The sequence below is a fragment of the Orycteropus afer genome, unplaced genomic scaffold, assembly GCF_000298275.1.
Source record: "Orycteropus afer afer isolate SDZICR_OR568_19922 unplaced genomic scaffold, OryAfe1.0 scaffold00482, whole genome shotgun sequence".
NCBI classification, from domain to species: Eukaryota; Metazoa; Chordata; class Mammalia; order Tubulidentata; family Orycteropodidae; genus Orycteropus; species Orycteropus afer.
Window position 1 is genome coordinate 888,410 of NW_006922069.1, and position 12,860 is coordinate 901,269.

Genomic DNA, 12,860 nt, shown 5'->3' on the forward strand with positions numbered 1-12,860 from the left:
CATTTTGGTAGAAATAGGAGTTTCTACGGAGTCCTTGGCTGCACAAATAGTTAATGCACTGGCTGCTAACCAGAAGGTTAGAGGTTCAGATCCACCCAGAAGGGCCTCAGAAAAAGGCCAGGTGAGCTACTTCCAAAACATCAGCCATTGAAAACCCTGTGGAGCACAGTTCTACTCTGACACACATGGCGTCGCTATGAATTGGAATCAACACAAGTTAATGCGGGGTGGGGAGGGTGTCAGAATTTCCAGGAGACACTGACTTTTCAGAGGAGAAAATGAAGATAAATTTTTAAGATTCACAGTTAAATGTGAAGAAAAGGAAATTGAGAAAAGAAGTCAAGGTAAAATTACAGAGACCAAAAAAAAAAAAAAAAACAGGAGAAAATGGAGTCCTCCCCAACGTGCCACCACTGCCAGTGAGACTTCCCTCTTGAAGGCCATGCATGACTATGTGGCAAAATCATTTGCCTTCCCCATGGAACAAGCTAAGTGCTTTGCAAATGTTGTTGTTGTTGTTATATGCCGTCGAGTCGGCCCTGACTCATAGCGACCCCTTCTTGGGTTTCCGAGGCAGTATCACTACGGAAGTAGGATTGCCCAACCTTCCTTCCGAGGAGTGGCTGGTGGGTTTGAACCGCCAGCCATCTGGTTAGCAGGCAAGTGTCTTAGCCACTATGCTACCAGAGCTCCCAGAGGCTCCTATAGGGCCCAGTAAATAATTAACATGAATGTTGAAATTACACTTAAAAAGAAATAAGTGGTTTAAAGCTACAACCCAAGATGGTAAGATAAATACCAAAAACATTTCAAAGGATGGGCTCTGCTATTTGTGGAATCTTTGTGGCCTCTTTGTGTTCTGTTTAGGAAAAGAAAGATTCCACGAAATAAGTAGGACTTGGTGACTGCTCTGGCCATGGTCTCTCTGGCCCACATGTGCAATATAGTTCATTAAAAAAGTACTTGCTTTTTCCAGTTGTCTCCTTATTTCCTGGATTGGTGGCTTTTTCCAACTGCTCACCAAAACACTAGTATATCATGATAGTGCCTTTACTAATTGAGACCTCTGCTTCTTTTGTTTGTTTTGTTGTTTTTATTGAGAATATATACAGCAAAACATACATCAATTCAACTGTTTCCTACATGTACAATTCAGTAACATTGATTACATTCTTCAAGTTGTGCAACCATTCGCATCCTCCCTTTCTGAATTGTTCCTCCTCCATTAGCATAAACTCACTGCTCCCTAAGTTTCCTAATTTTTCAAGTTGCTATCGTCACTTTGATACCATATAGATAATTCCTAAAAGAACATAATTCTTAAGGCAGATATTTTTACTATTTAAGCTAAACTATTGTTTTAAGAAGACTTCAGGGTATATATTTGGTTTAAGAAAATGATCTCATAGCAATAGTTTCAAGGGTTCAACCAGCCTCCATGGATCCAGAAAAGTCTGGAGTCTGAAATTTTAAAATTCTATTCTATATTTTCCCCCTCTTGATCATGATTCTTCTATAGAATTTTTTTTTTTTTTTTTTTAATCAAAATGTTTAGCAGTGGCAGCCGGGAACCATCCAGTTTTTATGGTTGTCCGGCAAAGTAGGCAGTTATTCATGGAGGCAACTAGTCACTCATTCCATCATCTCCTCCTCGTATTCTGACCCACCCCCATCCTTCATCGCTCTAGGTGAACAGAGATCAGCCATTGTGCTTTGGATGGCAGTTGACAAGCCCTTAAGACCTCAGGCATCACATGATAAACTATCATTCCTCCTGCCCCCCCTTCTCCGTTTTGTTGGTGTTATCATCTTTATATTTCATGTGCCCTGTAACATAATATTATCCCTGCAGATTTCTGCTTCTAATGGGTTGAAGCAGCATTTCAAACACTGGTAACAATGCAGTATGTGGTGTATGAAGCTGCAATTAATTATAAGTTGATTCATGACTAATCTCTTCTTTGCCAGAAACATGATTCCAGTGACAGAATTCCGGCAGTTCTCTGAGCAGCAGCCTGCCTTCCGGGTGCTGAAGCCATGGTGGGATGTGTTTACCGATTACCTCTCAGTGGCCATGCTAATGATCGGCGTGTTTGGGTGTACTTTACAGGTAGGTGCTGAGAGTCAGAGCAGAATGGGGACCAAGCAAGAAACCTAGTCAATGAAACCTTTTGAAAGGGATGGTCGTAAGATTTTTTAACCTTGTAAATATTAGTTGCTGTTCTCTTCTGGTGTAGGGTGTTTATAATCATGGCAGGGAGCTAGAACACTTATTTACTGAACTTTCTTCATAAGGTAAGTATGGTACTTATAAGATTTCAGCATGCCCAGTAGCTGACTGTAGTCAAGTTAATACTCCAGTGAGCCCAAATACACAGTTAGCTGTTAGCCAAGTAATAACTTGGCCTTGCAGTGAAATGTAGCATATATTTTCATACTCATTGGTATCAAGTCGATTCCAACTCATAATGGCCCTATAGGACAGAGTAGAACTGCTCCATTGGGTTTCTAAGCTTGTTATTTTACAGAAACAGATTGCTACATCTTTCTCCCACAAAGTAGCTTGTGGGCTAGAACGACTGACCTTTCAATTAGCAGCCAAGTGCTTAACCACTGCACCATCAGGCCTCCCAATGTATATCTGTAGTGCCTTTTTTTCCCCCAGCTCACCAATTCCTAGGATATCAATTGCTATGTATTGCTTTTTTAAAAAAATTTTTATTGTCATTTTGGGGAAAGTTTACAGAGCAAATTCATTTTCCATACAGCAGTTCACATACACTTTGTCTCATGACATTGACAGCAATTTCCCACAATGCAACAGCTGTCTTCCCACTTCCTCCATGCTCAAACTAAAAACTCACTGCCGTTGAGTGGGATCTGACTCTCGGTGACCCCTCCTTGCGTTTCTGAGGCAGTATCACTATGGAAGTAGATTGCCCAATCTTCCTTCTGAGGAGTGGCTGGGGCTTGAACCATCAGCCTTCTGGTTAGCAGTCAAATGCCTTAGGCATTATGCCACCAGAGCTCCTACTTCCTCCATAGTGCTTTTTATATCACCAAAATGAACTTATTCCTTTGAATCACCTCTTACACTTTCCACTGATAATATTTTCAGGGAGAGCTAACATATTTGATGAGATGTCATCCTGATGTTCAATTATGAGTTAAAATATTACCTAATCACAATCACTACTTATTTTATACTTATATTTTATTTTATACATTGAATCTTTATATTTTTTGCATACATGCTATGTGCCAGACACCATGATTTGAGGATGTAGATATCTATAAGTAGTTCATGTTCTAGTAGAGAGTCAAATAAACAATTAAAGATTATATTATACTGTAATGGAGGCATCCACAAGGCACTAAGGAAGTGCAGAGGAGAAACACTCAACTTTGCTTGAGAGCAAGAGAAAATATAATGATTGAATAAAAATTTGGAGAACCAGCAAGAATTAGTAGATAAAGGGACATAAGGGTGAGAGAAGGTTCAGGAAGAATACCCTAAAAAAGTGCAGTCATGTATGTGATAAAGAACATGACACCTTTGGGAAACTGTAGGGAGGACTGGCACAGATTGGGTTTCAATAGGGTGAGAGTTGAAGCAATGCCTATGTATGAAGTCATGGTCAGAAGTAACTTTAAAGAGTAAATGGAGGGAGAAGAGGAGCCTCCACAGAAGACTGAGAAGGGACAGCCATAAAGGCAGGTGGAAACCAGGAGAGAGGAGTGCCTCAGAAGTCCAAGGAAGATGTGGTCTATGATGACTGGCAGTGCAGCTAAAACATCCACTAAGGACAAAAAGTGTTAGCTAGATCATTAAAAATCTTAGTTTCAGTAGTTGAAAAAGTGAATGGAAGTGAAAGTTAAGGCCATGAAATGGAAATGATTTTCAAATAGATGAGCTGAGATGGAGAGAAGCTAGGGAACAAGATCAAGAGCTAGAAGCAGCACAGAGCAGAAGTACAGGCTTTTTTGATGCTGATTTTAATCATTGTTAAGACATAGTGCTTCCTATGTATCACACACTATTATGAACACTTTATACTTACTGATTCATTTCATACTCATTACAACCCTAAGATCTAGGCACATTTACAGATCTGACAGCTGAGGCATAGATAGGTTGAAGAACTTCCCATGCTAAGTAGCAAAGCCATTAATCAAACTCAGGCACTTTGGCTCCAAAGTCCTGTTCTTAATCCTTAACATCCCACTGCCTTTGATATGTAAGATTGAAAAAGTTGGCCAAAAAAGAGCAGTGGGATGCCAATGAAAAATTACTGTTTGAAAGATGTAGGTACTATTATTACTACCTATCCTTCAAAATATATCCAGAACCACGATTTCAGTCCTAGTCCAAACTACCTTCATCTCTTGCCTGAATTACTTCACTGGCCTTCTAAGTAGATGTAAGTACTATTATTATTACATTTATAGATCTGGCAACTGAGGCACAGATAGGTTGAAGAAAGATGAGTAGCAAAGTCATTACTCAAACCCTGGTAGTTTGGCTCCAAAATCTTGTTCTTAATCCCCAGCATCCTGCTGCCTTTTATTTGTGGAATGAAAAAAGGTGTGTGGGGGTGACAGGGAGATGCCAATGAAAAACTAGAGTTTGAATGAGAGAAAGCACATAAATTCATTCATAAATAAAACATATATATTGAAGAAATTACTGTGTGTCAGGCACTATCCTTTTTTTTTTTTTTTTAAATTGTGATTTGGGTGACGATTTACAGAGCAGACTCACTTTCCATACAGCTGTTTACATATACTTTGTCTCATGACATTGACCACAGTTTACCACAATGCAACAGTTCCCCTCCCACTTCCTCCCCATAGTTACCTCTTCTCTGTGTCCATCCCTCCATGTACCACTGCCCCCTGAGCTGTCTCCCTGTGCATAAGCAGCCCTTCCTTCTCCCATGATTGTTCTCTCCAGGGCATGTGTCTACTTGAGGTAAATGTTTAACTCACATGCCTGTACATTGTTTGGCTGGCAACCACAGGTGTGGGTTCAATTCCAGACCTGAAGGGCAGCTAGGGGCCATGGTCTCAGTGGTTCCACCAGGCTCTATCGGACCAGCAAACCTGGTCCCCCCCCCCCTTTTTTTTTTCTCCAAATGATTTTGAGTTTTGTTCCACATTTTTCTCCCTCTCTATCAAGGATCTCCTACATAGATCCCCTTCTAAGTGGGTGACAGTGGTAGCCGGGCACCATCTAGTTCTTCTGGTCTCATAGTCGTATAGGCTGCAGATCGGATGGTGTACCAGTCACTAGGACTAATTGTTTCCATGAATTCTGTTTTTCTTCATTCTTCTTTGCTTGGGACGAGGAGAGACCCATCATTGCATCTAGATGGCAGCTTGCTAGCTTTTAAGATCCCAGTCGCTACTTGCCAAAGTAGGAGGTGGAACAATGTTTTGTATAGTATGTTATGCCAGTTGAGCTTGATGTTCCCTGCGACTATGGTCCCAAGCTCACAGGTTCAACTACCCGGTTCCTCTTGGTAGCTGGCTGTGACCAAGAAGTGACCACAACCTTGCCCCTTGTCAGCTCTACTATACACCTGGGAATTCTGATCATTCACATAAACTTATAGGACCATTGTCTGCCAACCCTATACATGTTCTTGGATACACTCCCCATTTCATACACATACCTAATCGTTTAGCCTGTCCACCCATCTATCCATCCATATACCCACGTTTGTCTTCACTGACAACGCAGTACTCTGTCTGCAAAAGGGTTCATCTTTGTTGTCTGTACTTCCCATGTACCTCTCTATGTCTTTCTCATCCTCAATGCTGCCATATTGGTCACTCACATTTGGTACATTGCCCTTCTCTTCACCCAAATCAATACTTATCTCTATCTATCTAACAGTGTTCCATCCCCTCCCACCCCTGGTAACCAACAAAGAAAATTGCCTTCAATAGATAAACCTTTCCTTAACTTTTACAATAACGGACTAATACAATATTTGTCCTTTTGTGATCGACTTATTTCACTCAGCATAATGTCCTCCAAGTTCATCCACGTTATGCAGTGTATTGCAGATTCTACTTTATTCTTTAGCATTGCATAGTATTCCATTGTGTGTATGTGCCATAGTTTGGTTATCCATTCCTTGGTTGATGGACACCTAGGTTGTTTCCATCGTTTGGCTATTGCAAATAGTGCTGCGATGAACATGGGTGTGCATATATCTGTTCTTGTCATGGCTCTCACTTCTTTAGGGTATATACCTAGTAATGGAATGGCTGGGTCAAATGGTATTTCTAGTTCCAACTTTTGAAGGAATCACCATACTGCTTTCCACAATGGTTGTACCATTTTATAGTCCCACCAGCAGTGTATAAGAGTCTCAATCTCTCCACAACCTCGACAGCATTTGTTATTTTCTGTCTCGTTGAACTTTGCTACTAGTGCTGGAGCAAGATAGTATCTCATTGTCAGGCACTATTCTAATTATCAATGAAAGAGGAAAAAAATAAAAGTGAAAAATGCCAGCTTTATGGAACTTAAGTTCTATTGGAATTGAACTTAAGCATATGAAGCAAAATCAATTAGTAAATTATATGTTATCATATTATTAGTAAATTATATGATAAGGTCAATGGAAAAATAATAAAGCATGCAAGGATGGTAGGTGATCCCATCAGGTCAGATGGAAGTTGCACTTCTTAATTAGGATGAGAAGATAGCTGTTGACCAAAGAGTTGAAGAAGGTATGGGGGCCTCCAGGGAGGAGGCTTCCAGGCTGTGGAAATAAGAGTAAAGATCTTTATAGACAAAGGGTTAAGAGAGCCCTTCCCCTTCTGCATGAAAATTTGACTTTTTGACTTTCTCTTAACTTTCTAGTTCTATTTCCCTGGATACCTGATAAAGGTACAATGTCAACTGTTAATAGGCACCATTGCTTATGGTAAAAATGATCACTATTGGTCACCTGAATCTTGGCTGGGAGAATAATTAATGTGTGGTAGGAAGCCATGTCATTAGGCTTCTGTGGTTGTGGTGACACTTGTAACTGAGCATGTCTTTGACACATGCAAGATGTATCTATTCAGTTACTAGAGATATTGGCTCCTTTGGATCATAAGGCCTTTTAAACTAGGATATGTTCTAAACCCACTCATATTTATTTCCTAGGGCTGCCATAACAAAATACTGCAAACAAGGTGGCTTTTAAGAACAGAAATTTATTGTCTTACAGTTCTAAAGGCTGAGAGTCAGAGATGAGGGTGTCAGCTACATTGATTCCTTCTGAGACTTTGGCAGAGAATCTATTCTATGCCTCCCTCCTAGCTTCTGTTAGTTCCAGGTATTCTTGGCTTTAAACTTTATGTTACATGGTGTCCTTCCCATATCTCATTGTCTCTATGTTGTTGTTGTTGTTATGTGCCGTCAAGTTCAACCCGACTCATAGCTACCCCTCCTTGGGTTTCCAAGGTGGTATCCCTATGGAAGTAGATTTCCCAACCTTCCTTCTGAGGAGTGGCTGGTGGGTTTGAACCACCAGCCTTCTGTTTAGCAGTCAAATGCCTTAGGCACTATGCTACCAGAGCTCCCTGTGTATCTTCTCTTTTATAAGGACACCAGATGTATAGGATTAGGACCACCCTACTCCAGTATGACCTCATGTTAACCTTACTGATGACATTTTTAAAGACCTTCTTCCACAGTTAGGATTTCAGCATAATTTTGGGGGGAAACATAATTCAATATATAACACCAATCAAAATGGATTTCTTTTTCTTACACCTGAGATGTTATGGGGAGGAGGTGCATAGGGAAAGACTAGCTTCTAGGCAATAATGTGAACCACTACATGGACAGTTAGGAAGATTCTCCGAAAAAGGAAAACTTGATGCTGACTTGCAATCAGCTGTGACTCTAATTCTGTATGTTTCTAAGTGAGTCTGGTGTCAATGGAGGTCTGTTATCATCTTTGAAATCTGAATGCTGAGGGGAACCTAGAAAGATATGTGCTGTTACAGACATATGAAACAGGAGTGTCCCTGGCATGTTGAAGGAAAGGCCAGGAGGCCAGTCTACTGAAGCAGGGTATGTGAGGAGAAGAGCAGTAGAAGAAAGAGGCCCATGGTGCCAAATCATAGAAGGCCTTATAGGACACTATAAAGGGTTTGGCTTTTGTTCTGAGAGAAGACACATTTGGAGGGTTTTGAGCAGAATATTTTTATTATCTGACTTATGTTTTAAAAAGATCATTCTAGCCATTGTATTAAGAGTACAATGCAGAAGACAAAGAAGGAACCAGGGGGATTACTTAGAAGGCTGGTGAAGTAATCCAGGCAAGAGATGACCGTGGCTTGGACAATGGTTGAAGTAGTGTTTCTGGCTATATTTAAAGGAAAAGCTACCAAGATTTGCTGACAGATTGATTGTAGGGTATAAAACAAAGGAAAATCAGGAAACCCTTAAAGTTTTAGACCTGAGCAGACTAGAAAATTAGTTTATCTGTGAACATATTAAGTTTATGATATATGCCAGCTATCAAAGTAGTTGCCTATAAGACTCAGTCAGTAGTTTAGGGTAAGTAATGAATGCCTTCTTTGGGAGGAAGGAGGTGATAGGATCCAGGGTCCAGATGGAAGGATTATCCTTGAGTGGGGAAGGGTGTGGTTTTCCACCAGAAAGGGAATACTGGCAAGGATAGATAGATAGATAGATAGATAGATAGATAGATAGATAGGTAGGTAGATAGACAGGCACTATTGCGTTGACTTGAAGGCATGATGACCTAATGTACAACAGAACAAAACATTTCCCAGGTCTGGGTCTTCCTCATGATGTCTGGCATGTTTGAGGCTATTGTAGTTATTGTGCCAATCCATGTCACCAAAGGTCTCCATTGCCCTCTGTGGCCCTCCACTTCACCAAACATAATGTCCTGCTCCAGCAATTGAACCTTCCTCATGAAGTACCCAAGGCAAATGAATATATATCATAAGTTTTTGTTGATAAATTTTGCAAGTAGATCACTAGGCCTTTCTTTTTAATCTATCTTAGTCTGTAAGCTCTGCTGAAACCTGCCCTCTGTGAGTGACCCTGCTGGTGTTTGAAGTCCTGGTGACATAGCTTTTAGCATCATAGCAACACATAAGTCTCTGCAGTGTGGCAAACTGACAGACCAGGTGATGGATGATGCATTTTATTTGGGGCGAGGGAGCAGAAAGGTGAGAGTTTATGCTTTATGACTTCTGGTTTCTCTATGAAGTAGAGAGTGACATATCTGCTGAGAAATTGTGAGGGTGAGATGAGTGGCAGGATGGGGCATCATGGAAGGTAGCAGAGTCCTTGAGAAAGGCAAAATTTGGAATGGCCAGTTTAGGAAGTAGTTGAGGGAGCTTATAGCAGGAGGTCTGTGAATTTACTTGTATTGCCACAGCACTGCCTCAGATCTGCTTAAGCACAGAGAGTCATTTCTCTTGTTTATGTATTCCATGGCAGGGTGAAATGGTAAGATGCAGGCAAAAGAAGCCACATAGAAAATCTGTGAAAACTAGTAGTTTTATTTGGAACGAAATGAATGAAGACAAGAGAAAATACCTGTGAAGATGTCTGTGATGAACATCATTTAAGGAATGTGTGGGTGGTGAGTTCAGGAGTGGATGCAAGTCCATCTTATCTTTCTCTGTACCATAGTCACACATCCTCCCACAGCATAGACCAGTCATGTCGCCGTACAGAAGTTTTTGGTATTCCCCATTTCTTACCCAGCCCTTCCAACTGTACTGCCCACTTTCAGAGCTTACTCATCAGGTAACCTGGGCCCTTCACACAGGCCTGTATTTGTTATTGTTGTTGTTGCACATTGCTGTTTAGTTGATTCCAACTCATGATGACCCTGTGTCTTACACAGTAGAACTGCTCCATTGGGGTTTTTTTGGCTGTATAATCTTAACAGAAGCAGATTGCCAGAACTTTTCTTCCACAGTAGTGCTGGGTGGGTTCAAACCACTAAACTACAGGTTAGCAGTCGAAGATAAGCCATTTGTGCCACCAAGGAACCATACCATCCTTACAGGTTTTAAAAACAAAACCAGTTGACTAGGTACAGGAAGTGTTAGATGATCAGTGTTCTGAAAAGAAGTGAGATGACCCAAAGGAATATTGTGTCAGAATACGAAGTCTAAAGGACTCAGAATTCATGTGGGGTGGACCATTCAATCCAGCAAACCTCTCTGAGCTCCAGCAATATATCAGGCACTGTGTTGGGTGTTGGATACTGAAGGAGAAATACAGTACAGCCCCTGCCCTAAGGTTACTAACAGTCTACCAGTGCTAGAAATATATAAGCAATGCTGTTCTCTGTGCTAATGCTTTAATTGTATAGATGTGAGGAGCATTAAATACTATGATATCATTTCAACCACTGAATATTAGGGATTCGAGCAAGTGATCATTGAGCTAAGTCTCAAAGAATGAGCATACAAACCCAATATATATATTTAAAAGTTAGAAAATCAGTGCAAACAACATTTAGTATGATCATTTTATAAAGCTGGCATTGACTGGTACAGTGACAGTGACAGGAGCACAGAGATAACATTTTTAGAGGGCAGAGTCAGGGACGTTTAACAACCTGTAAGGGGTGGGAGAGCCCCACACAATAGAACTGACCTCTCTAAAATGCTAATGACTCTTACCTGGAGTAACACCTGTAAGAGAACCTGTGCTAGAATCTGTATGTACTTTATTTTATTTAGTTCCCAGAATGTCCCCCGGGAGGAAGATTAGTCCTGTTTTTCAGATGAGAATTCTGAAGTCTAGAAGGTTAAGGAACTTGTGAAGGCCAAGAGGGATGGAGCCAGGATACAAACAGAGGTCTGATTCTCCAGTATGAATCCTTCATCCCTGTGTCCACTGATAAGGAATATTATGAAACCAGTTCAATTACAGAGATTATGTAGAAAAACTTTGGTTTGTAAAATAAGATTTTAGGTATAAACACAAATGCAAAATTCCTAAAAGGGAAAATAGAAAATTATTATTTTTTTTTTAAAAAAAAGGATGAATTCTCGGAATTCCAGATTAGATTTTGTAAAGGTTATTTGCTTTACACATGCTATATAAAAAAAGTAACTTGCAAGCTATAAAAAGCATTAAAGAAACAAGATATATGATATAAATATCTAAGGAAAGGAAAAATACCTAGGATCCATATTACAAATTAATATTCCTTAGGAGGGGAATTGAAGCTTGTATTTTAGCTCTGCTATGATAATCCTCTAAAATTGGCTTAATGGCTGATAACTTTATGAACAAAGGCTTCTCTGTGAAGCTCAGATCCCTTTCTCATTCCAAGGTCATATTAAAAATTAGTTAAAATATGGTTCTATGCCTTGATTTTTCCATTTGTAAAATAAAAGCACAATTATTCTTTCTGATCTCATTTACAAAACAAGTTAACCCCAAAATTAGAAATATGACAAAGCAAAACAAAATCTAAGGTAGAGTTAGAAGAGTCCTTATTGGTGATAAAATGTTAATCCTATAGCTTTTGACGCAACCATTTTTTAAGTTGTCTCTTCCATGTCAAATAAAAGTTGCTAGTTTACTCCTAAAGAGTTGTGTTCAAATAGGTTTTAACACTGGGCAGCTTTGAAAAGGCTGAGGAGGGGTATGGGGATTGGATTTATTATGTATCAAAAGAGTGTTGATTCTTTCTTGCCCTGATGTGAAAAGATTAGAAGCAACACTGTCTTACTCATCTGACAAATATTTATTCATTTCTGAGCAAGCAGCTATTTTCATGGCTTGCCACATCAGTGCACGTAAGAAACAAATATAAACTCATTGTAAACCAGGAGAATACATGTATCCTATTCCTGTACAGTCATACACCCTCAAGGACCAATAGTGTAAACACCCAACTTTGTACCATAAACAACACTATTCAAGAATTCAACACACTCAATAAAATAGACCAGAGCCTGAAGGTCAACACGTTGCTTCCTGGAAAAATAAGATTGCTTTAGATCTCACTCAATGCCTCCAGGTTATCTTATTATGACCAAATCCAAAACAGCCCACAGGCAGGCTATTACCAAATATAGATTTAACAGTTAGAAACCAGAAACAGGAACTGGGAGATACAAGCCCCCTGGAAGCCCCAGGGGACCAGCCTTGTGATTGTTACACAGGAAAGACATTTCCTGCTTTCTGAATTAAAAATTAAAAAAAAAAAAAAACCAAAAGATGATTTCACTGATTTGAGACCACCCCCAAAAAAAAAAAAAAAAATCCTTACAAACTGGCCAACAGGATTATACTGGAGAAAAGTGAAGGAAATCTGAGCGTGTTGGTTGGAGTTGATCCCCAGTTTATTTTCTGGTACATACTGAGGTTAGCTTCTACTTCTCTGATTGAGAGCCATCAACATGGGCTCTATGGCAAAATGGACTTCAGGTGAAATTCTCAGAAGCAGGTCACAGGCAAGTAAAGGCAGTAAATGTATCAACTCCAGAGGAGCCTGTTTCAATAATATGCCTTGAATTGTTGCCCCATTCTATCTGGAATTTCTAGTGGATCATTTTTCTTTTGCCAAATCTGAATGTACAGATGGAGGTCCAGAAAGTCTTACTTAGATTAACTCATTGCTTACAGTGAAATTCATAAAGCTAATGAAGTAGCAGATAGCACTAAATATAGGCCATCCTGGGGTTACCTGCAAGATCCCTTCCTAAGTGTGTCATTAAGTCAAATTTGTAGATAAGTTGGCACAAGTGGCTACGGTTCTTATTTGCCCTACTTTAGTTCAAGAAAAGGCTCAAAGCCTTTTCAGTGATTTAAAAGCTACACGTGCAGCAAGTGAAGG

The 12,860-nt window shown here is 39.9% G+C and overlaps 1 protein-coding gene across 1 annotated transcript in view; it reads left to right on the forward strand.

Moving 5' to 3' along the window:
• The first annotated feature begins 1,972 nt into the window (after positions 1-1,972).
• LRRC8C (leucine rich repeat containing 8 VRAC subunit C) overlaps positions 1,973-12,860 on the forward strand; it is a 38,303-nt gene continuing 27,415 nt past the window's right edge. The window contains exon 1 of the mRNA XM_007954932.2: positions 1,973-2,110. Coding sequence (XP_007953123.1) covers positions 1,973-2,110 — 138 coding nt within the window. The remainder of the gene's footprint in view (positions 2,111-12,860) is intronic.